Below are 26,160 nucleotides of genomic sequence, written 5' to 3' on the forward strand. Positions count from 1 at the left end.
CATAAAAATGCCTTACTATACTATGTCGTTTTTTAAGAAAAAATGCCTTACTATACTATGTCGTTTTTTAAGAAAAAATGCCTTACTATACTATGTCGTTTTTAAGCCTTACTATACTATGTCGTTTTTTAAGCCTTACTATACTATGTCGTTTTTGAAGAAAAAATGCCTTACTATACTATGTCGTTTTTGAACATAAAAATGCCTTACTATACTATGTCGTTTTTGAACATAAAAATGACTTATTATACTATGCCGTTTTTTAAAGAAAAAAACGACATAGTATAGTAAGGCATTTTTATGTTCAAAAACGACATAGTATAGTAAGGTATTTTTTCTCCAAAAACGACATAGTATAGTAAGGCTTAAAAAATGACATAGTATAGTAAGGCTTAAAAACGACATAGTAAAGTAAGGCATTTTTTCTTAAAAAACGACATAGGCATTTTTATGTTAAAAAACGACATAGTATAGTAAGGCATTTTTATGTTCAAAAACGACATAGTATAGTAAGGCATTTTTTCTTCAAAAACGACATAGTATAGTAAGGCTTAAAAAACGACATAGTATAGTAAGGCATTTTTTCTTAAAAAACGACATAGTATAGTAAGGCTTAAAAAACGACATAGTATACTATAGTATGTCGTTTTTCAAGAAAAAATGCCTTACTATACTATGTCGTTTTTGAACATAAAAATGCCTTACTATACTATGTCGTTTTTTAAGCCTTACTATACTATGTCGTTTTTTAAGCCTTACTATACTATGTCGTTTTTTTAAGAAAAATGCCTTACTATTCTATGTCGTTTTTGAACATAAAAATGACTTACTATACTATGTCGTTTTTTAAAGAAAAAAACGACATAGTATAGTAAGGCATTTTTATGTTCAAAAACGACATAGTATAGTAAGGCATTTTTTCTTCAAAAACGACATAGTATAGTAAGGCTTAAAAAACGACATAGTATATACTATGTCGTTTTTTTCTTTAAAAAACGACATAGTATAGTAAGGCGTTTTTATGTTCAAAAACGACATAGTATAGTAAGGCATTTTTATGTTCAAAAACGACATAGTATAGTAAGGCATTTTTTCTTCAAAAAACGACATAGTATAGTAAGGCATTTTTATGTTCAAAAACGACATAGTATAGTAAGGCATTTTTATGTTCAAAAACGACATAGTATAGTAAGGCATTTTTTCTTAAAAAACGACATAGTATAGTAAGGCATTTTTATGTTCAAAAACGACATAGTATAGTAAGGCATTTTTATGTTCAAAAACGACATAGTATAGTAAGGCATTTTTATGTTCAAAAACGACATAGTATAGTAAGGCATTTTTTCTTCAAAAACGACATAGTATAGTAAGGCATTTTTATGTTCAAAAACGACATAGTATAGTAAGGCATTTTATGTTCAAAAACGCCATAGTATAGTAAAGCTTAAAAATGACAGTATAGTAAGGCTTAAAAAACGACATTGTATAGTAAGGCTTAAAAAACGACATAGTTTAGTTAGGCTTAAAAATGACATAGTATAGCAGGGCTTAAAAAATGACATAGTATAGTTAGGCATAAAAAACGACATATTATAGTTAGCTTTAAAAATGACAGTATAGTAAGGCTTAAAAAATGACATAGTATAGTAAGTAAAATTTAAAAAAGCCCTTTTCAATTCAATTCAATCACTCTTTCCAAGATACCACAAACATCTCATAATCCCATGTCAAAATGTGGATTTCATCCATTCTAATTCATTGCTGCAATACTCCAACATCAGATTTTGACAACACAACACGTCTGCCCTCTCACTTTGATCCAATTTCGCTTAACACAACAACAAAAAAGGCCTCCATTCCCCAAAAAACAATACATCTATATATCTAATCTATAGTTACACACCATGAATTCATTCTTAGGAAAGATCCTAAACCATTTTAGATTTTCTGCCTCATTTTTACATCCTCACATTTCATTGGTAGAGTGAGCTTTCTTCCCGACATCCCATCTTTGTCGCCGCTGGATTTGGCAGCGGCGTGAGTTGGAGGAGGGAGGGAGGGAGGTTATGGGAGAGAGGGAGGGAGGGAGGGAGGGAGGGAGGGAGTGGAGGAACACCGAAGGTGAGGACCAGTCTGCTGCAGCAGTGGCCGAGAGGGACGGACCACGGACGTGCGAGGCTGGCTGGACGCTTTCCCTAATCATCCAACCCCCCTACCCTCCCCATCCTCCTACCGGCATCGCACGCGGATCTGGGGCAACAGGGAGGACGCCACGGCCCGATTTACAGCAGGCGGTAGGCTTTTGAACACCCATCTTTTATTTATGAGACGATGCTAAGGGAATAATGGTGCAGTGCACATTGATGGAGAGAACATGTCAAGAGAAAAAGAAATCATCTCAATCTGGATTTTTGTGGATGTTGCATTTTATGATGATAGGTAGTGAACGGACGGACGGACCGACGGACATATCTGCAGGGGGATGCTTTTGTAGTGAGTGGAATTGGGTTGCGGGGGTTCGTAGTAGCTTCATTGTTGCAGCCGGCCCGGCTGTGAGCATTTTTCAACCCCCAGTGTTATTTCACACATACACACACACAGATGGTGGATATAGTGTTTGCCCCATATGGGTCTTTGGATTCATTGACAGATGATGCACATGTTGGCTTTTTTTGTTGTTGCGGGAAGGAGAAATGTCATGCTAATGATTTTTGTGTCACTCCAGTTTCACTCTGGAATTGGAGGACATTTTGGAGTAGGTATTTTTGCTAAGTAAGCCTTCACTTGTCTGATTTTCAGCTATAAATCAATTAAAAAAGGTTATAAATAGTCCAAGATGTGGTGAGTTCAATTTACAGATTGCTTATAGTGATTGGTATTATTTTGGTCATAGTGTTAGTTTTTGTTAGGAATAAATGCTGGTAGTGTAGCTAGTTGTTTTTCTTTAAATAATAAAGTCAATATTGAGTGGAATCGAGAGGAAAGGGTTCAAGGTGAGAGCTAATCGGTGCAAGTTATTTTGTCTTTGGAATAGAAGTCGTTTAGGTAGTTGTTATTGCCGAACAAGAGTTTCATTAGTATGCAGTACCTGGAGAAAAGCCACACAGAAATAGGAGAAGTACACATTTTAGCTTTCATTTAAGACAAATATAGTGTTGATTGATTAGGCCTTTAAAATGCAGAGTAGCAAAGTTGGGTTGTAGTATTGTCCTTCATTAAAACATTTAAATAGAATAAATACTTGTCTATTCATTGCATTGTATTACATTATCTTTAAATATTAGCCATACATACTTGTTTTAAATGGTGTTTTTATATGTAATATTTTATTCAATCAATGTTTTATTTAAAAAGTTTAAAATTTAAAAATTTCATGTTTTATCCTTTCAATTTTTTAACAATAAAGACCCTATAAATACTTATATTTTGACTTTACTATTTTATTTCTAAGGCTAAGGGGTAATAATATTACATTAATATTCTGTATTTTTGGCCTCTGCCAGGAAGTCTTGACTTTACCACAAAAGTCTGTTGACAATTGTCCCTGGCTTAGATAAACATAAAATATCTTATGTATATAAAATAGGCTGCAGTGTGACATTGTATCACACATAAATCATTTGGTAAAGCAAACACACGTCATTGCATGGAGTATGTCGGAATTTGTCTGGAGAGAGGTTTACCTGTAAATATTTAGCAAGAAGAGATTTATTTTCAATTTTAAGATTAGCATTTCGACCTATCATCTTTGTTAAGGAATCAAAATTTGAAGTAACTGAACTGAAACTCAACATTTTAGGTAAATGTCATTTGAAGTATATTAATATACATGTACATGTATATACTTCAAATATACATGTACATGTATATACTTCAAGTATACATGTACATGTATATACTTCAAATATACATATACATGTACATACATGTATATTTGAAGTATATACATGTATATGTATATACATGTACATACATGTATATTTGAAGTATGCACATGTACATACATGTACATGTATATTTGAAGTATATACATGTACATACATGTACATGTATATTTGAAGTATATACATGTACATGTATATTTGAAGTATATACATGTACATGTATATTTGAAGTGTATACATGTACATGTATATTTGAAATATATACATGTACATGTATATTTGAAGTATATACATGTACATGTATATTTGAAGTATATACATGTACATGTATATTTGAAGTATATACATGTACATGTATATTTGAAGTATATACATGTAGATGTATATTTGAAGTATATACATGTACATGTATATTTGAAGTATATACATGTACATCTATATTTGAAGTATATACATGTATATTTGAAGTATATACCTGTACATGTATATTTGAAGTATATACATGTACATCTATATTTGAAGTATATACATGTACATTTGAAGTATATACCTGTACATGTATATTTGAAGTATATACATATACATATAAAATATACCATTGAGCAACACCTACAGAATAAACGATCAAATACACATGCAAAGGATCAGTATATATTTTCAGCCAACAAAAGAAGCCTCATACTAAAAAGAATTACTCAATTTTCTTTCAACTAATGTCACTTAAAGTGGCATATTCATTGTGAAGAGCAGTAAATGAAATGTTTACTCAGATGAAGTCGTAGCCAATCCCTGGATAGGACCCAGCTTTATTTGCTTCCAGCTCTTCTCATTAGCACAGACAGCATTTTTTTTCCCAGTGCTAAACTGCTGACTTGAGGCCTTTTCAGTAACCATGGCCGCAGCTTCCCTTTTTTTTTATACAGCTGGCTGGCTCCCCTATCGGGTGAGAGACATTGAGGCTGCTTGAGTCGGCGATTATATATTTTTTGACCTTCCATTTTGTGTTTTAAAGACATATACCCCATCAACCCCTATAGATATCTAACCATATCCATTTTCTTCTTTAAAAAGTTGCAGATTTATCGTACTTTTTGATGTAATTTCCTACCAAACTCTCCAAGTGAGGACCTAAATATTAGGTTTTTCCTCTGTTTGTCTACCCACCCACACACTTTGCCTATAGTTAGTCAATATTGGTCGTCTCCCAGACATCTTTTGGCTTCCTAGCCCGCCACTGTTTACACTCATTTGGTTTTGTCTGTTTCTGCCCTCGTTTTATTGTGGCCAAGATGGTCTCCAAGGGGTTATTTTGCCAATGTATCTTTGACATGGTCTTGTCACTAAAGGTGTGGCTTTGCTTGATGAGGCCACTTGCGTGTCTGGGGGGGGTGGGATATCAGTTCGAAAGAACTGGACTTTGGGTTGAGTATGAATGAAGCTGGCAGTCTGTGCCACGTATTTAATACTTGAGGGCATTTTTGTACTGTGTTTTTTTGGAAATTGTGAGAGAAAAAAATGTCATGCCTTGTTTACATCTGGCAGAAGCTCTATAGCACTTGCAGATATGAAAATAAAAATGATCATCGACAAGATATTTATGTCATTGTCAATGTAAACAACACTGGTGTGATTAGTCTTGTAATCAGATTTTTTTTCTCCTTTTTATATATGGAAATAAATCGGATATGAATGCCATATGTTTACATTATGGATGTAAACTAGGGGAAGTCTCAATGCTGATTTTTGGGGAAAATATGTTATTTCAAAACCAATATGTCGATCCCAAACACACATTTTTAGACCCAACAATACAACGCAAAAAAAAATTAACATGATCTCATGTTTTTTTGTATTAAAGCGATGTTAATAATAAATGTTTTGTTTACACATGACTGTTGGATCAAATCCCATCATGAGACCGAATTTGATACAGTCAGATACTCCAAAAAATACCAATACACCAATATTGGAACTAATGCTAAAATGTACAAATCCAAACAAACGTCAAGGAAAATCCAGATTATACACTATACATAAAGAATGTGTTCCATCCACTTAACAAATCTGTTATTGCCCAATAAAGAGTTAAACCAAAAAAGGGAATTTGGCTAAAAGCCATATTTGAGTGCCTGGATATATGGTTAATCTAACCCAATCCTCTTTTAACAAGATCAGTTCCCTAAAGGGAGCTCTCGTATCCAATCGCGATGCCATCAGCCATCAAAGAAACCTTGTTCCTTTTTCCGAACCACCTCTGTGTGACATTTCTGATGACTTGGTCGTATGATACCGCAGAGGGATGTCAAGGGAGGGAAAGTACGGGAACAAGAGATTTGTCCTTTTAACCTCTTGGCGAGAGACAAAAATTTCCAAGGCGCTGTAAATCTCTCTGATTCATCTTTGCTCTCTTTGCGCTTTTATTACCGAGTGTCTGTTTGTGTTGCATCCAATCTGAAAGATGGACTGTCCAAATTAAAATGGCACTTGAAGAGTTTGGTTTTGGCACCCCCGGCCCACTAGACTTCTCACTTTGGGGTACGGCAATATGACACACATCACCTAAATGAGGTCATTTATCTTGTTTTACGGGGACGGCACAAGCATTGAGACAGATGTTCTCTGATTGGCCTGAGGCTTACATCCAAAAATCTCATCACGTATACAGATGGCGTGCGTGGCGGGCTGCAGGTGCCACCCTTTTCATAATTGCGTCGCTAAAATTACCTTCGCTCAGCGGCTACCTAAACGGCTAACCTCTACGCTGGATAGGAAGAAATCAAAACAGTCTTACTTTGCATGAGTCTGTGGAGTCCCTCCGAAGCTCTTTCAGAAAGAGACTGCTGCACCCTCATTGCAGGAAGGAGTGCTTCTGCAGATCCTTCTTCCCATCAGCGGTCAGGCTCTTTAACAAAAAATGGTTAAGAAAGTGTTAAGACCTACATGCAAGCATGCACATTTATCTGTATGTATGTATTTATGTGCCGATATATATGTATGTGTATGCATGTATATATGTGCCTATATACATATGTATGTGTATGTACACGTATGCGTATATGTATGCGTGTGTATGTACACACACATATACACACACATATACACATATATATATATATATATATATATATATATATATATATATATATATATATATATATATATATATATATATATATATATATATATATATATATATATATATATATATATATATATATATATATATATATATATATATATATATGTATATGTGTGTGTGTACATACACACGCATACATATACGCATATGTGTACATACACATACATATGTATATAGGCACATATATATATATATATATATATATATATATATATATATATATATATATATATATATATATATATATATATATATATATATATATATATATATATATATATATATATATATATATATATATATATATATATATATATATATATATATATATATATATATATATATATACATATATACATATATACATATATACATATATACATATATACATATATATATAATATATTATATATATTTATATATATATATATATATATATATATATATATATATATATATATATATATATATATATATATATATATATATATATATATATATATATATATATATATATATATATATACACATACATACATCGATACATAAATACATACATATATATATGCATTTTAGACATAAATAGATAGGTAATAAGTAAGTTAATAAATAAATACATGAATAGATATCAGTAAATAAGCATGTTGCTGAAATATTTCAGCAACATGCATATTTACTGATATATCTATTCATGTATTTATTTATTAACTTACTTATTACCTATCTATTTATGTCTAAAATGCCTTTCTTATTTCTGCATCCTCACCCTCTTGCTACTGTGAACTTTATTCATCCCAAATAAGGGATAAATAAAGTTATCCAATCCAACCACAGTTACTATGATTATGCAAAGTATTATGTCAGATCCTTGATAAATACCTAAAAAAAAACTAGCCAAGTCCAGCTAAAATGTCCTCCAAATGTCAAATGCCTCAGGTCTTACACAAAAAAAAACCTCCAAATAGGAGCAATTTGCACACACTAACTTGCTCAACAATTTCCATCCTGCCTCAGTTTCCTTATCACAGAGTCCTTTAACCCCCTGTCACATGCTCAATGCTAACATATTCAGTCTCATGCTGCATGTTTATTCCCAGTAGGTCCATAAAAAAAGTCCTTTCGACAGCTCGTTCATTCACAAACAGTAAATCCAAGTGCAACGGTCTTTTGTTCCACGCCGCTGTCTCTCATTAGACAAACGGTCATGATAATGTCGTGGTTTCATGTCTGGCTCTCGAGGGAATATTTCAATTTTCATAGCTATCCTAGGAAACGTTGCAAGGTGATCTATTAATACTTCTGTTGTGTGTATGTGTGTATTTTTAATTTCCACAAGTACATTTTTGTTTCACTTTGAGCTCAGATTGTTTCCTAATAAATAGAAATGTGTCTTTCTAAATACTTGATAAACAAACCTTAAGGCTTATTTATCCAAATACATTGCAAAAAAATGAAATGTACTAACTGCCTTGCATTGCTATGGCAATGTGCAAGCCTCTAATTTCTTCTTGGTGACATCTGAAACAAACGGATGCCATTTTTGATCTCACATCCTATATGCTTTTGTTTCCATGGCAACATGTCACAGCTTGGGGGCCGGTTTGCCACTCTCCTTCCAATCTGTCGCTCTGCAGCAGTACCATTAGCTACTCAGGAACATGTAGCATCCCATCATTGCAAAGACCCCTTTCCTACCTCTAGCTTACGTCACTATTCCTGGCCTATTCATTGGCTGGGCACCCAAACAGTGCTGCTTTCCTTTGTCAAATTTGGATCGCTGATGTGAGATGACTAGAGAGTCTCCCCAGAGATTAGCATAATGCTTTCATGGTCACGGAAAGAAGCCTTCGGGGCATATTTGTGTATGTTCATGCATGTCATGCTTTGCCCTTAATGTTGCTGAAAGTAATACAAATGGCTGAAGACATTGCAATTATTGATGGAAGATTCATTCGTTTACTGGACAGTCCCTTGATGCCTACCAAGGCTAGATTGGATGGCACTCATTACACAAAAAAATGTTTTCGCTACTAATATAAGGAACAATATTTTCCAATACAATATTTTTTATGGAGTATTGACAGTATCAGATTTGGTCACAAGATGGGATTCGATCCAACAGTTGCGTGTTTCAGAACATTTATTATTAGTATCGCTTTAGTACTAGTATTTTTTTGCATTATATTGGCAAGTCCCAATGCTGATTATTTTGGAAAGAACAGCATTGGGACTTGCCTAGTTTGCATCCATAATGTAAACACATGGCATACATCAGGTGTCAAAGTGGCGGCCCGGGGGCCAAATCTGGCCCGCTGCGTCATATTTTGTGGCCCGGGAAAGTAAAACATGAGTGCCGATTTTCAGTTTTAGGATCAAATTAAAATGAAGAGTATAGATGTATATTAAATTTCCTGATTTCCCCATTTTAAATCAATAATTGTAATTTTTTAATCAATGTTTTCTGTGTTTTTAGTTCAAAAATCATTTTGTCAAAACTAAAAAATATATATGAAAAAAAGCTAAAATAAACATTGAATATTTAGGGCTTTTAATCCAGTTCTTTGAATCCAATTATAAAAAGATATCTAAATATTATATCTAAAATGATCCGGCCCACATGAAAACAAGGGTTTATTTATCTGATTTATCCTTTATTTTTATAATTGTGGTATCCTAAAAATACTTTTTTAACGGATTTGTTTTGAACAGCACTTCCTAGTACTTTCATCATTACCTGAAAAGTCACTGTGTTATGCTAAATGGCAAAAAAAGCTGAAAATGATACGCTCTTCGATGGTCCTACCCAATCTGCGAGTACGTAATCCCAATGAACAGATGGCTGGGTGAGGAAAGGGAGGGTACCACTAGCTTGTTGCAGTATCAAATCTCCTCTCATCTCACCTCCCCTACTGACCCCTTCTTCCTTCCCCATCCTACGTCCTCTCTCGACATTGCAGACTCCATTTTCCCACAGCCATGCAATCATGACTTGATAACATCTGTCTCATCAACCCTATCAAACATTCTCATGTGCGATGTTTTGCCTTGAAACATTTTGGAGGAGTGTTATATAACAATATGTCCTGATTTGATCCCAAAATAGCCGCTTTAAAATCACAGTAATAGCACTAGGGTTTGTGTCATGACTATGGTAACAACAAACTACCCACTTTAATGGCAGTATACTTCACTGCTGACTATAATTTGCAATGTGGATTAAAAATATAAGTATTAAATCATTTTACACAAAATGCATTTTGAACTAAATACACAAAAGAAAAAAAATGATTAAAAAATTGCAATGATTGTTTTTAAAAAGGGGAAAATCGGGAAATGTAATGTACATCTATTATAATTTGAATTTGATCATAAAACAGAAAGTTGGCACTCATCATTTACTTTCTCGGGCCACACAAAATGATGCAGCGGGCCAGATTTGGCCCCCGGGCCGCCACTTTGACACCTGTGCTTTAGCTTAAACATGGGCTGAACCATTTTAGATACAATATTCAGATTTTTTTTTTTTTATAAATGGATTAAAAGAACTGGATTAAAAGCCCTGACTATTCAGTTTTTTATAAATCTAAAACAATGTTTACTTTAGCTTTTTTAAAATATATTTTTAGATTTTACAATATTATTTTTGAACTAAAAACACAGAAAAAAATGATTAAAAAATACAATTATTGATTTAAAAGGGGAAAAAAATCAGGAAACTTAATATACATCTATACTCTTCATTTTAATTTGATCCTAAAACAGAAAGTCGCCACTCACGATTTACTTTCCCGGGCCGCAAAAAACGATGCGGCGGGCCAGATTTGGCCCCCAGGCCGCCACTTTGACACATGTGGTATAGTTGATTCAACGAATGTTAAAATGTAGAAAATGTTGTCGCTTTTTGCCCTGACGTATCCCTGCCATTTCAGCGCTATGCTGCCGGTAAACAACACAAGAGGACAATAGGGTCGGCGCGCTCGTGGATATTAGAGACACGAGCCGCATCTCGCTGACCATCAGCACTTCCCAAAGCTGACGGGGATTCTGCGGATGATGCGAGAATGACCAACCACCCCGAAATGAAGAGGGGGGAGTCTACTTTGTTGTGTTAACGTAGCACGCATTAGATGACAATTCCCAACTCAGCAATTATTGGTGGGTTTTAGAGTCAGCTTCTTGAAGAGGTGATACAAAATGTTTTGTTTTTTTTCTGCAGAAGCAACGAAACAAATGTTGTATTCCCAGATCGTGTGGGAAAAGTACAATATTATCTACAATGTATGCAAAACATGATCTATGTTGTATCTGTAGTGTGAGCATTTAACCTTGAGTTGGTACGCCATATCTGTAAATATTTGGTTTGGACTTTTCCCATGCAAATCTTTTGTAAAACAGATAACAAAAACATTTCGAAAATGTGATGTAAGCTGAAAATATAGCTTCTATTCTGGAGAAAAAAAAGGATGCATCGAGTGCTGCAGGGGGGCTCTTTAACCTTTGATTCTGACCTCTGAGTCAGAGGATGAGTTTATAGGCTCTCATATGTGGATTTTAGATGGAGGTTGTTTATAGTGTCTGTTGTAGAGAATGTTTTTGTTGTCAGATGCATGTTATATTGTTGTTGTTGTTGTTTTTAGCATGGCAATATCATGGCAATATTTAATTTAGGCATTAAGTACCAGCGAGTAAATTGGACGATTGAGCGTAATTGAGCTCTCTGCCCTCACTGGAAGACATTGCCATCCCATTGCCGTTATCTAAGCAGAGCCAGGAACATTGTCTGGGACCCATACCACCCTGGTCACAACCTGTTCCAGTTGCTGCCCTCTGGCAGACGCTATAGGTCTTACAAAGTACAGACAAATAGGCTTAAGGACAGTTTTTTCCCCACATCCATCAGGACACTAAACTTGCGGTAGCACGACGCACAATCCCTTCTGTGTAATAACTTTGGCGTGAGGATACTTGAAAAGACGTTGGGCGGTGATCATGAAAATGATCGTGATAAACACACCCTTATATGTGTTGTATATGTTTTTGCAGTAATGTAACTTGTGTGGTATTAAAAGAGTGACTTTTTTTGATTCCAATTCCAATCATTTCATTCTGATTTGCAGGGTCAAGCCAGACAATATGGAGGACTTCACCATGGGCAAGAATACAAAGAGGTCTGCTAGCCCTGGAGTTTTACTTTTCATTATCTTCCTGAGTCACATGACATCTGCTCTGGAGGTTCCCCTTGATCGTAAGGATTTTTGAAATGTTATTCCTCATCAGTTTGAAATTGGATTAAATGATTGCCAGATTTTTGTTATAGCTATTTATTATATGTCACTAATGCAATGGGTGAAAGAGAAGTAATTTGCTATTTAAAAAAATGATGTTAGTCATTAGCAATTCTTTAGTTCACTAAAATAACCTAAAAGGATTTTTGAAATGTTATTCCTCATCAGTTTGAAATTGGATTAAATGATTGCCAGATTTTTGTTTTAGCTATTTATTATATGTCACTAATGCAAAGGGTGAAAGAGAAGTAATTTTCTATTTAAAAAAATGGTGTTAGTCATTAGAAATTCTTTAGTTGACTAAAATAACCTAAAAAAATAGAAACTTGTTTTTGTTAGGGGGGTTAAAAGAGTACTAGATGTTTTCTAGCATAAATTGCCATCACCATTCTACACTTGTTATTGCAAATTCCTCATTCATAATATTTTGGCCTTGAAGCTATAGTAATATTTGACATACATCAACTTATAGGCATTTGTTTTACATTATTAAAGCTTAAATTCATTACAATAATTAAATAAATAAAATAAATTAATCTAAATTAGGAAGCTCAATAAAAAAAGCTCTTTCACTCTGAATTTGTGATCTACGGGCCACTACAAAAACTAACAGCTTTCTGTAATTATATTCTCTCACTGTATCTGCATTCTCCTGATGGACAAAAAGCTAAAGTCCTGGAAGGATGTAAGTTTGCACCAATTCTGACCTCTAGTGTGGGCTTCTTTCTCTTATTTTACTCGCAATGGTGCATGCAATCCCAGTTTGTTATTAAAACTCGTTGAATTTTTCATGTCCTTTATGCCTTGCTGTGATGTGTTGCACTGCATGCTGTTTTTATCTTTAACATCTTTAACAAACAACAATTTTATGCTTATTAATTAAAATGACACTTGCTTCTGCAGTACCACAGCCTCCCACTATTACGCTACAAACCCCAAAGGATCATATTTTTGACCCAAGAGAGAGCATTGTCATCCACTGTGAAGCTAAGGGGAAACCTCATCCCAAGTGAGAAGAAACCAAACTCCCCACCAACAGATTACTTAAACATCTTATTGACTTTACGGTGTTTTTCTATTTAGCTTTTCTTGGACTAGGAATGGCAGCCATTTTGATGTGGAGCAAGATTCAAAAGTTCTCATGAAACCCGGCTCAGGAACTTTGGTCATTGACATCAGTGGGGAAAAAGCCGAAGTTTACGAAGGGACGTACCAATGCGCGGCTCACAACGATCACGGCACGGCAGTTTCGAATAACATGGTCATCAGACAGTCCAGTAAGAATTCGTACCTGGATTGATTGTTTAGAAGAAGGTGGGTGAGTGACTTCATGGTATCTGATTCGTAGGGTCTCCCTTGTGGTCGAAAGAAAGACTGGAGGCCATCACAGTACAGAAGGGGGTCTCACTGGTGCTTCAATGCCGCCCCCCGGCTGGTCTGCCTCCACCTGTCATATTTTGGATGGATAACAGTAAGTCTTTATGATGCATAGACTTATTTTATGGTATGCAAAAACACTTAAAAAATAGTCAACATAGGAGTTTTAGTTTGATCTATAAAAATAACCAATGGTTGTTTTCACCATGTCGGTTAAAATGGCATTGTTGGCTATTTCAATTGGACTTATCACCCTATTGCACTGATGTCAAAGCGGTGACCCGCGGGCCAAATATGGCCCACTGCATCATTTTCTGTGGCCCGAGAAAGTAAATGATGAGTGCCAACTTTCTGTTTTATAATGAAATACGAATGGATATTATAGATTATTTCCTGTGTTACTTCATTTTAAATCAATAATTGCAAATAATTTCTACAAAATTTTAATGTCCAAAAATGATTTATTGATTACCACGATCGAGAAAGCTGTCAATTTATTAATCGATTAATTTTGGCAATTTCCAATAACGTTTTATCATCAAAAATCCTACAATAATTTTCATCATAACAATTTCATTCTTTTAGGAGTGATGAATTACGTCATCGACATATAAAATTGGCAAACAATAGTATTTATTATATCGACTTTCCATCTGATGTATAAGATTGTCAACAATAGTTTTGACTTTACCGACTGAACTAAAATGTCTCTCTTGAAATATTCAGTTTTCCAGAGATTACCACTGGACAATCGAGTCTCCCAAGCCCTCAATGGGGACTTGTACTTTTCCAATGTCCTCCCAGAAGACAACCGAAATGACTACATCTGCTATGCTCGCTTCCCATATACTCAAACCATCCAACAGAAGCAGCCTATCTCAGTCACAGTTCTCCAAAGTAAGTCCTTTAATGTGCTCTTAAAAAGAAAATCGTTATCTTAAAAAACATTCTTTTTGTCCCTTTTGCATGCTTGTCATTTTTCTTCTGTTACAGTGGATACAATGAATGAGACCTCTTTATACAATCTCACTAACTTTAGTGGTGAGTGTTTCTGGTTTATGCCTGAAACCTGAGTGTCCATTTTTTTCCTAGCCCAACCTAAAAACTCAACCCTGCACTCATATTTTTTTAAAATTGAAAACAAACAAAAAAGGTTAGAGTTTAAAAGAAGAAGGAGGATTGAAAATGTCCCATATTTTATTCAAAATTTAAGCTTTTCCCCCATTTTCTGACCTCGCTACCCACTTTTGATGACGTCAATGGCTTTTTTCTCATTCCTATTCAGTCCTGTACAGTCATTCCCTTAACAGGCAGCAGAATACTTTCGACCTGATCTTCTTTGCGCTTTTCTATTAAAATTAGCAAACCCGACGGGGGAGCGGCGTCCCGGTTTCATGATGCCTCTGGGCGCTACCAGCACCAAGATGGTCCTCCGTGGGGAGACTCTTGAGCTTGAATGTATTGCCGAAGGATTGTGAGTAGATTTTTTTTCTCAATGCTTAAAATTGACCTACTTGGAAATTCGGTCTTTAAAGAAACCTTAGGATTCAAACTTTCAAATAAAAGTATCTGAGGTGACAGTTTATTCATAGGTAATTCAAAACTACCCCCGCAAATTCCTAAATGTTCTCATTGGTCACTAACTTGTAGCTTTAGGGACTAAGTTGAAATATAGTATTTTACAGCCATCTATTTGTCCAAATATTTTGCCAGGAGCAATTTCTAAAACTATTTAGTTCAAGGGGTAGGGAACCTGTGGCTCGGGAGCCATATGTGGCTCTTTTGATGGGTGTATATGGCTCTCCGCCTTTTTAAAATCATATTTTTTCTTCATTAGACTCTTCTGCATGCATTCTCTCATTGATACTCATTGATTAGCAACAGTGGAATAATGTTCTTAAAAGAATTCAGACTTTTTTTAACTTTCTAAGTGGTGAAATGAATAATAAATGCTCACATTTTCATGTATTTTTACTTTTAAATTCTGAGTATAGCTCTCAAGGAATGATGTTTGAAAATATGAATTGTTTATGGTTCTCTTCATCAAAAAAGGTTCCTGACCCCTGATTTATATCATTAAATTAATATAATAAGGTAATCAATTACAAAAAAATACCTTGGCCAAAATGAATTAGCAACATTAATCCTTTTTTGGGGGAAACCTTGATTTGAAAAGTAAATAAATACTGTTTTCAGTGGTGCAACTCCAAGAGTAATACCAGTTATTATGGCAGGCCCACTCCAGAGATGTCTTGGCAAAAAGACGGCGGTGAACTCCCGACTAGTCGAGTTTCCTTTCTCAACTACAAGAAAACTTTGAAGATTTCGGACGTAAGTGAAGCCGATGCTGGCGACTACACCTGCACCGCCACCAATCACCTTGGCTCAGCCCACCACATCATTAAAGTCACCGTTAAAGGTAGAAACCCATTTGTTAAACCTCTAAATCCGACACACTTAAAAAATATATATACTCACTCTTTTCTACTTCATTCGAATTCAACAGCTGCTCCATTCTGGGTCAGTGCTCCCAGAAACCTGATTCTCGCCCCAAATGAGACCGGAATCCTCACTTGTAGGGTCAGTGGAGACCCTAAGCCAGATATAAGTTGGTTTGTCAATGGAGTTCCTGTAGAAAGTGAGTACAATGCTTAGTACATATTATTCGAGTTGAAATTATGACTGTATTGATATGATATTTCACATGATAGACGCTCCCAAAGACCACACCCGCAAGGTGGATGCCGATACGGTGATTCTTAGCCGTGTACAAACTGGTTCCAGTGCAGTCTACCAATGTAACGCATCCAATGAATTTGGCTACCTGATTGCCAATGCCTTTGTTAGTGTACTCGGTAAGTCTGAATCATTGTTCCTATTGTGTTTCATGAGCCTAATGGAGATTTGATTTGATCATGTAGCTGAACCCCCAAGAGTTCTAACTCCCCCAAACCAAGTGTACCAGGTCATCACCAACAGGCCTGCTTTGCTACATTGTGCAACTTTTGGTTCGCCGATACCAATCATCACATGGTAGGAACTACATTCACAATACAGTGTTCCCCCGCTACTTCGCGGTTCAGCTACCGTGGACTCAGAGCTTTGCAGATTTTTTTGGGAAAAAAAATACAAATTTTACATTGAAACAACATATTTTACAGTTTTTTTGTTATAACATGAATTTCACTCTCTCTCTACCCATATTCCATATGGTGTACTGTATACAGGGGGGTAAAAAATTTTAAAAAAATTAAAAAAAATTGGGAATTAAATTCAAAGTAAGCATTTTTGAAGGGGAATCCCTACTTTGCGGAAATGCACTTATCGCGGGTGGTCCCGGTCTCTATTAACCACGATAAGCGAAGGAACACTGTACTATACTTTATATCATTTGATTGGCGTTATGGTTTGTTTTGAAAGTGTAGGTTTTAGTTTGCTTCGAATTGAGAAACATATCTTTAATGGAAACTGTAATTTCTAGGTTTAAAGATAGTCAAATCAGCATCAAAAGTCAAGACCCCTATGTGATCCACGAGAATGGCACTCTAGAGATCAATGTGGCACAGTCGCAAAACAGCGGCAAGTACACATGCATTGCCACCAACAACCTTGGTATCAAAGAGAACCATGTCTTCCTGGAGGTGAAAGAGCCCACACGTATCCTGAAGCAACCTGAATACAAGGTGGTCCAGCGGGGCATGAGTGCAGTGTTTGAGTGCAAAGTCAAACACGACCCATCTCTGGTCCCGACAATGACCTGGCTAAAAAACAACGGCGAGCTACCTGATGATGAAAGGTAGACTTGAACGCCTCTTGTCTTTCAATGAATGGAGGTCCAATCATTCTAATTTTTATAGGTTTGAGGTGGACACAGACAGTCTAATCATCAAAGATGTCACCGATGAAGATGAAGGCACTTACACGTGTATCATGAACACAACCCTGGATCAGGACTCTGCTAGGGCTACACTAACTGTCGTCGGTACTTGTGCTTTTTTAATTCTACCGCACCAATGTTGAGATTGCCATGCTTCTATTTTTTAGAATTGACTACTTTTTCCCAGCTTTTTTCCTGCCGCCTGAAGTATGTGTCACTTATACTAACTTTGTATCTTCTACTCTTGATTCTTGCTCTCTCAGAGGCTACTCCTACTCCAGCTATTGTCTACGGTAAACCAACACTGTCCATAGTGTAGTCATGTACTTTGTACTCTTAAACCTTCATCCTCCTCTGACTAACATTGGATTCATGTTGTTGTACTTGATTAAGTATTTTTCCCCCAGTAATTTTCAGTAATTGTTCATTTTCACAGAGATACCTGACCCACCCACTGATTTGGAACTGACTGACCAGACTGACCGTAGTGTGCAGCTCACTTGGATTCCCGGAGATGAAAACAACAGTCCTACACAAAGTATTTCATTTTTAAATTAAACCGACTAACGGAATTTTGATGGTTTTAGATCTGACATAATATATGTTGTAACGTGCAAAGGTGAATGGTCATTTTCTGTCTCAAGAGTTCTTGATCCAGTATGAAGATTTGCTACACCAGCCCAGCCTCTGGGTCAATCTGACAGAAGTTGCTGGTATGAGCAACAAGGCGCAACTGGATCTCTCACCCTATGTTTACTACTCCTTCCGAGTTCTAGCGAAGAATAAAGTGGGCTACAGCCAACCTAGTCAACCATCGCGGCAGTACAGAACCAATCCAGCAGGTAGGTAGCTAACTACCTGACATGGATACTACTTTAGTAAAAAATGTCAACTTAGCCTATCAATGCTCTCTTTGAATTTCAAGCCCCTGATGAGAATCCATCAAATGTTCATGGAGAAGGAACAGAACCTGGCAACCTGGTCATCTCCTGGACAGTAAGGAAATAAAATAATTTGCCAGAGAATGCGTTAGGCAGCTAACTTACATGAACTGAAATGTCTGCTTAGTCGCTCACAGGATTCCAATCCAATGGGCCCGGCCTGGAGTACAAGGTGCTGTGGAGACAGAGGGACGTAGATCAAGATTGGTCCTCCAAGACAGTCGCCAACGAGTCCCATTTTGTAGTATTGGGGGTTCCTGTCTATGTTCCCTATGAGATCAAAGTTCAAGCACTCAACGACTACGGAAACGGCCCAGAGGCTGATGTTGTCGTTGGATATTCGGGGGAAGACTGTGAGTGAACATTTTATTTCAGTTTCTCATAAAATTCACCAACTCTTTCCTAAGTATTTCCTATTTACTCTGTACTTCAGTACCTCTATCTGCCCCTGATGGCATCCTGATTACGGTTCACAACAGCACCATGGCAGAAGTGCATTGGGAGCCAGTGTCCACCAACTCAGTCCGTGGGAAACTAAAGGGCTATAAGGTATGGTACAAACATGGCCGAAAAACAAATAAAATGGAAAACCTTGACTGAAGGAAGGTTGTGTACGCATGTAATCACTTTAGTAGCTTGACATGTGAAGGACCATGCACCTCTAGCTTGTCATATTAACCCTGACACTTGAGTTGCTTGCAAAATAGGAATGTCAGGGCCAGACTAACAGATTGGAAACAAATTATATTGTGATGTAATATCATACTGATTTTTAAAAAAGGGTCCGGTATTAGATTATGTATGTCATTATGAAAATGTATATATAAAAAAAACAGATAATTTGTGTCTTTGCCAAAGAGCGAAGTACAGTTACAATCAACACAAGAGAAATAATTGAATAGTTAGCGTAGAAACTACCTCGGTAAAATGAGGTCTCATTAGCTTAGGAAAATATAAGGTTAGAGCAATTTGTCAAGTTCTTTCCACCTTGGCAGCAACAACGCACATTTTTACTTATTAAATGGATTCATCTAACCTCCAAGTAAGAAGAAACCTCAAGGAATTCTTCCAAATTCCATCCAGGTGTACTTACATCGTGAGCGGAGCTTGCTTGAGACTGAGGAAGACCTGGATCAAGAGTCGCAGGAACAGGTTCTGACTTTCAGTGGAAACCGGACACAGGGGCATCTGCCTGTCCTCGAGCCGTACAGTCTTTACAAGATGTTTATCAGGGTCCTAAACAGCAAAGGAGAAGGTCCTCAGAGTCAACAAAAGCAATTTGAGACACCTGAGGGAGGTTTGTACACCATATTTAACCAATATTTCTTTGTTTTTTGTTTCCAATTGAATTAAGGCTGGGAGAAATACTGCAATTTACACCATTTACTTCTAAGTCATAGGACAAGCTCATTCAAATTTGACTTAAGGAGTATATATACCTAATACCCAATAACAAAGGAAGAGTAAAGTCTGATATTCTTCTTCTTATTCAGTTCCAGGACCACCTTTTCTAAAGTTCCTAAATCCCAGCTTGGACTCTCTGACTCTGGAATGGGAGCCCCCAATCAAGAAAAACGGACGCCTAATAGGATATACACTAAAATACCTGCCAGGTACTAAAGACCATTTCACCTCTAAGAAATACAAAAAAAACAAGACGCATTACTACTCTTTTCTGATTTTCTCAGTCATTAATAACACTGAAACGGGGCCAATCAATGTGATGGATTTTCTGGCGAATGAGACCACCGTGACGTTGGACAACCTGAACACAAGCGTCCTCTACAGGGTGTATCTGAGTGCAAAGACAGTCAAAGGCGCTGGCATTAACGTCACTAGAGAGGCAGCCACCATTACGGAAACAAGTGAGTTAACTTATTTCATCTTATTCCAAAAAAAAGAAACACCAGATTTTACCACTCGAACCACTATGTCCTTTTTTTTCCTTCTCTTTAAAGCTCATACTCGTCCTACTGTCGAGATGGGCAAAGGTAACCAGCAAATGAGTTCATTTTGCATGAGTACAAATACTAGTGTATAATTTTGTTTTATTGGAGGTAAAATATCACTCCGAATGAGTATTAACGAAGCAATATCTAAGACTAGAAATTGTACTGCAGCTAGGATCAAAATATTGAAGCGGCCTTTCCCTAATGCTGCGAACAAATACAATTTCTGAAATTGCGTCGGAAGTATATTTATGCTGCTTGCTCTACCTTGTAGTACAAACACACAAGTATTAGTACATAGACTTGTAGTACAGATATTTTTTTAGTGCAAGTACCCACATTTGTAGAACCAGTACATGCAAGGGTATTAATACATGCAATACCACACACTTGTAGTACTAACCATTGTGGACTACAAATCAGTACATGTTCTTGTAGTACAAGTACACATACTTGTACTAGAAGACTATTTACTTAATACAAATCAAATCAAAGGCTTTTGCACAAGTACATGTAATTGGAATACAAGTAATATATGAGTATGAATCAATTCAGCTTCAGTTGAAGTATAAGTTAATATAATTGTAGTACAATTGAGTCGCTTATATGCACATAATTGTCTTATTTCAAAACAAACAGAAATTTTACAGACTGACTTTTAAAGTGCGAAAATCTCCACTTAACCATTAAGAACCACGTTAGACATATTTTTTAGTGTCTTTAGGGTTAATGAAAATGCAAAGCTTACTTATTGCTCCTTTAATATAGTATTTCTGCATCAACCCTAATCCTATAACAATAAAATGGCATGCCTTCTGCACGTTAGCGCATGAAAGCAATCACTTTCTTGAGTTGTCTCACTATTTATCGTGTTCTTTCAGGCTCCACAGCGCCCCCTCCTCTCCCAACTTCCCTTGTCACTCCGTCTGCGCACCCCCTGCTTCCAAAGGGTACACGGCATTACCCCTTACATGTGGAACATTTATTTCCCTTCAGAATTTAATCAACTCAAACCGTTAAAAGAACTACACTACTCACAAAAATTAGGGATATTAGTCTGAATTCTGACTAATTCTAATGCCAAATCTAAAAAAAAATACTAATTTCCTTTAGTAAGCTTGCTAAATAACTACCAGCTCTCCCTTAGATATGTTTATTTATCTATCTGATCTATTTTTTATTCCATTATAAAATCTTATTTGTGAATTTTCTATTCCTTGGAGGGTTTTTTGTGGGAATTTTTGTTAAAAATAGTTTTGAATCTTTTTTTCCATTGTCTATAGCTTTTTTAATGATATTATTACACTTTTTAAATGAATTATTTCATTGTATTACTCATACCAAAATGTCAAAAAAGAAATCCCCATGAACTGAATATCCCTAACTTTTTAACAGTAGTGTATTTATGCCACATTTTGTTATAAAAAAAAATACTTTTTGTGTATTTAGCACCTTCTGTGGGCCCCATATTTGGCATAGTGAACACATCAGTCTCGGACGAATGGGCTCTAATCACTTGGGAATACTTGGGCCACCATAAGAACATTTATGTGGAATACACAGTAGAAAACAGTAAGGATCACCATCCCTGTTGAATGTACTACAATCTTACAAATGATTTGGGAAGTAAACGCCTCTTCTCAACCCGCAACTTTCGATTTCAGGTAAAGAGGACTGGAAAAGGGAGTCGGTAAATGGCTCTCACTCGCATATTTTAAAAGGGTTAAAGCCAGGGACATCCTATAGGGTACGTGTGGTAGCGCGGGACCAAGGCGGGTCCACACTACACACCACGAACGAAGAGGTGGTAACAGTGCCAGGTGAGGCGGCATGCCTCAACAACGTTCAGTAGTTTTTGTTTTTTTCTCATTAGCCTCATTTATCATCCACATTTCACGTAGAAAGGTTTAATTTTAGCCTTTCCCTGCCTTATTATTTCACTTATTTAATTGTATAATAACCCATTTGACACTTATCTTGGACTACTGGAGTATTAGCTCAGCAGTCAGTGCGCTCGACTGCCTAAATGACTTCAAAAAATGTCCACCATGATCATTTTTACCATATTAATAGAAATGAATATTGTTAATCAAACAACTGCAACATTGTGCCTTTTTAGCTATACCCAGTCGCCATGTGGACATCGCCACCCAAGGCTGGTTCATCGGACTAATGTGCGCCATCGCCCTAATCATCCTGGTGCTTCTCATCGTTTGCTTCATCAAGAGGAACAAGGGTGGGAAATATCCAGGTACTTGTACTCTTAAAAGTCTTGATATTCTTTTGCTAAATGCACTCTGCTTACAAAATGTACACAAATGTCAAAACTAGAACAAAATGCCAAAAATCTGAGAATCTAGGTTGCATCTAGTTCTTCATAAAGGGGAGTCGACATGTTACGATGTCTTCACCCTACCACGTTTGGACTTAACCACGCCATGACGCAGCATTAAACCCTAGTTTCTGATGACATAGTGCAAGGGTGTCAAAGTGGCGGCCCTAGGGCCAAATCTGGCCCGCCCTATTATTTTTTGTGGCCGAGAAAGTAAATCATGAGTGCCGACTTTCTGTTTTAGGAACAAATTAAAATGAAGAGTATAGATGTATATTAAATGTCCTGATTTTCCACCTTTTAAATCAATAATTGTAATTTTTTAATCAATTTTTCTGTGTTTTTAGCTCAAAAATCATTTTGTAAAATCTAAAAATATATTTAAAAAAAGGCTCAAATAAAAATTGTTTTAGATCCATAAAAAACTGAATATTCAGGACTTTTAATCCAGTTCTTTTAATACATTTATAAACTAAATATCTAAATATTATATCTAAAATGGTCCGGCCCACGTGAAATCAAGTTGACGTTAAAGCGGCCTGCGAACCAACCCGAGTCTGACACCCTTGACCTAGTGCATAGTGCTTGTCTGTGTTTGTCAGGAATGATCTGACCAACTGATTGATTTTATGCAGTGAAAGAAAAAGAAGAAGCCCACCAAGACCCAGAAATCCAACCAATGAAGGAGGACGATGGCACATTTGGAGAATACAGGCGAGTGGAATAAGCTTTTTTTTAAATTCCCATTTGACATAGTATTTTTACTATTTGTATATATATATATATATAGAACGTTGCACCAAGCTGCAGAGACCCCCCAATCGCCGGACGCCTATGCCAAAAACAACATAGAGGCAAGGCCTATTCGAAACAAACCTAACAACACACTAATGAGCAAATAGCAGCAAATAGCATCCATGTTTTTGGGTCATCTTAATCCTCTTAATGCCATTCACTCTTACCTTTAGGTTAAACATAATTTTTGAATTGATCTGTGTCCAAAATATGGTCTCCTATCATTTTTAACAGTGGCGGTCCATGAATTTCCTAGTGACGCCTTCAGACGGAATCAATCCAGCCCTCAAAAACAATTTTATGGCTATAAAACCTCTACTGCAGCTACAGCTGAGACACAAAAAAAATCATCAATAATAACATCATCCAATTGAAATATTTTTTAGGAATATAGCCATATTTTACAGACCAAAAATCCTTTTTACCTGTACACAATATCCACCATCCTTTCTTTCCTCCTTCTTTTCTATCAAAGCTAATGTAGAGCCTATCCTGTCATATTTCTTACAAACATTTTTATTCGATTTAGTGCTGAAAATGGCGCACACTGCATGTTAACATCACTTGTTAGTAACATTTTGACTAGCATTAAAAAAATATATAAAATAATTCCCGAATAAAACCACCTCAGCAAGGTTTGTATTAAATTTCAACCATCCTTGCACATTTTTTAATGTCAAATTCCAAACTCTTCTCATTTTACAGCGACACTGAGGATCACAAGCCACTCAAGGGAAGCCGGACGCCATCTAACGGTACCGTGCGTCGTGACGAGAGCGACGACAGCCTGGTGGACTACGGAGAAGGCGGCGACGGCCAGTTCAACGAGGACGGCTCCTTTATTGGCCAGTACAGCGGAAAGAAGGAAAAAGACACACACGAGGGCAACGAGAGCTCTGAAGCGCCCTCGCCCGTCAACGCCATGAACTCTTTCGTCTAGCCCCGCCCAGCGTCCTCTACGGACAGCTTAACTTTTACCGCGGTGGTTAATCGCCTTCCCCTTATCACCACTGTCGCACCTCCTGAGAAAAACTGGGCAAAGACTCTTTAGAGCAATATAGAAAAGAATGTATTGGGAGATTTGGCTGTATGAGTGAGTAAGAATGCGCCATTGGATATCCTTTGCTAATCATTTTCAAAAAAAACGCAATGACAGTAAACTACACGTTAATGGGATGCAAAGGGGTGAATTGCTGGAGAAATATGGGATATAAAAACACTCACCAGCCACAAAAGTATGCACATGATCGGGGGAAACGTGAGCTATAAAATGATCGGATCTGTCAATGGCTTTTTATAGATGGAGAAAAGGGTCAAGTCAATAAATAGTGTATTTTCCGGACTATAATTTGCATTTTTCAGATGTATATGCACGTCGTCTTTTGTTTTGTTTTGTTTTTTAGCTTGACAAAAAGAAAACTGAATAATAGCATCATTTGATCATTTGGGTGTCAAAATTAATTTCATAGGAAGCTAGCAATACTATTGTATTATCCACAATTTGATAAAAAAAAAAGTTAATTCAGCAAAAAAACTTGGCCTTGAATCCTCTTTTACGTTTTGGGATAATTCCATATTTCAACATCATGAAAAAAGTTTGATTTATAGTCCGGAAAATGAACTTTATCGACTAAAATAGATCAGTGAAATCGTTAAATGAGAAAATGCTGTTCTTCCAAATGTAATGTGCATTTATTGATCACTTTAAAATATAAAAGGGATGTTCCAAATGTAATGTGGAAACTTTAGTGCAAGGTCGAAGCTTTTTTTTCCTAGTAGTAGCACTTCATCGAATATGAATGATGAAAATGGAAAAGTTATTACAGTTGACACTCTGCGGTAAATTTGTTGTGCTGTTTACAAACAAATGTGGGGTGCATGAGTGCCAACGTGTGTCTTGTGTGCGCACATGCATGTGTAAACGTGCGTTCCGCCATCTTTCCTTCCAGGATTTGTCTGCTCATCCTCACAGATTTTTTCATTTTTTTTCCTGCTATTTATCATAACTTGCATCAAGTTTTTAGGTCGTATAAAAAAAATTCCCTGCATTTTTATTTTGTAAATAACCTGTTTGACCAGAGTGTGGAAATAAGACAACGTGCATTATGGGTAGTATGACAAGTTTTCATTTGCTGTGATATTTTTCTTCAACTCACAAAATTGATATGAGATTACTTTGGTGACACTTGTCTTGTTCACACACTTGTTGTTTTTTTTTTTTTTTTAATTATTATTGAAATATGAATATAGACACGGTCACATGATTTAAAACACAATGTTACACGACAATTGCAGTAATATGTAGAAGATATTATACATGAGAAGCATGAGAGAGGACGTTGAATGGTTTAATCTTCGGTATTACATGGCAAAAAAATATTTTGTATTGCAAATGAAGTGAAAACAGGGAAAAGGTATAATAAATGTTGGCTTCAAGATTTCAAAATCGGCATTTCGTAACGTTTATTTATACATTAATACACAGAAAAATCATTTTTATGAGTTGATGAGAATGTGATGGATAATTTTCATTTTTTTTCTTCAATTTATTTAGTTGTAGTGATTTAGTTATTTGTTTAAA

At 36.2% G+C, this 26,160-nt stretch overlaps 1 protein-coding gene across 7 annotated transcripts; it reads left to right on the top strand.

Annotated features, from left to right (window-relative positions):
* Positions 1-2,103: 2,103 nt before the first annotated feature.
* Positions 2,104-26,025, top strand: LOC144181077 (neuronal cell adhesion molecule-like). 7 transcript variants are annotated; one of them, XM_077709352.1, is made up of 31 exons: positions 2,104-2,294; positions 12,141-12,268; positions 12,976-12,993; positions 13,212-13,317; positions 13,392-13,585; positions 13,657-13,779; positions 14,412-14,582; positions 14,679-14,726; positions 15,048-15,159; positions 15,920-16,104; positions 16,192-16,323; positions 16,397-16,540; positions 16,607-16,718; positions 17,167-17,481; positions 17,543-17,667; positions 17,826-17,855; positions 17,999-18,100; positions 18,207-18,404; positions 18,488-18,558; positions 18,631-18,856; positions 18,937-19,052; positions 19,587-19,800; positions 19,997-20,116; positions 20,192-20,368; positions 20,462-20,494; positions 21,334-21,402; positions 21,902-22,024; positions 22,117-22,272; positions 22,572-22,703; positions 23,420-23,498; positions 24,285-26,025. In XM_077709352.1, exons 2-31 carry the CDS (start codon positions 12,157-12,159, stop codon positions 24,517-24,519), a joined length of 3,978 nt encoding a protein of 1,325 aa, XP_077565478.1. In that variant the 5' UTR covers positions 2,104-2,294; positions 12,141-12,156; the 3' UTR covers positions 24,520-26,025. The 7 variants fall into 7 exon arrangements, with proteins under 7 accessions (XP_077565478.1, XP_077565480.1, XP_077565481.1 ...); XM_077709354.1 differs by lacking the exon at positions 17,826-17,855; XM_077709355.1 differs by lacking the exon at positions 14,679-14,726.
* Positions 26,026-26,160: the final 135 nt, after the last annotated feature.

Source organism: Stigmatopora nigra, chromosome 23 (genome assembly GCF_051989575.1).
Source record: "Stigmatopora nigra isolate UIUO_SnigA chromosome 23, RoL_Snig_1.1, whole genome shotgun sequence".
NCBI lineage: Eukaryota > Metazoa > Chordata > Actinopteri > Syngnathiformes > Syngnathidae > Stigmatopora > Stigmatopora nigra.

Coding starts and splice junctions, on each gene's coding strand:
- LOC144181077 (XM_077709352.1), top strand. CDS start 12,157: ATGGAGGACTTCACCATGGGCAAGAATACAAAGAGGTCTGCTAGCCCT. Junction 20,369..20,461: donor AGCCACCATTACGGAAACAA/GTGAGTTAACTT, acceptor TTCTCTTTAAAG/CTCATACTCGTCCTACTGTC. Junction 22,704..23,419: donor CAAGGGTGGGAAATATCCAG/GTACTTGTACTC, acceptor GATTTTATGCAG/TGAAAGAAAAAGAAGAAGCC.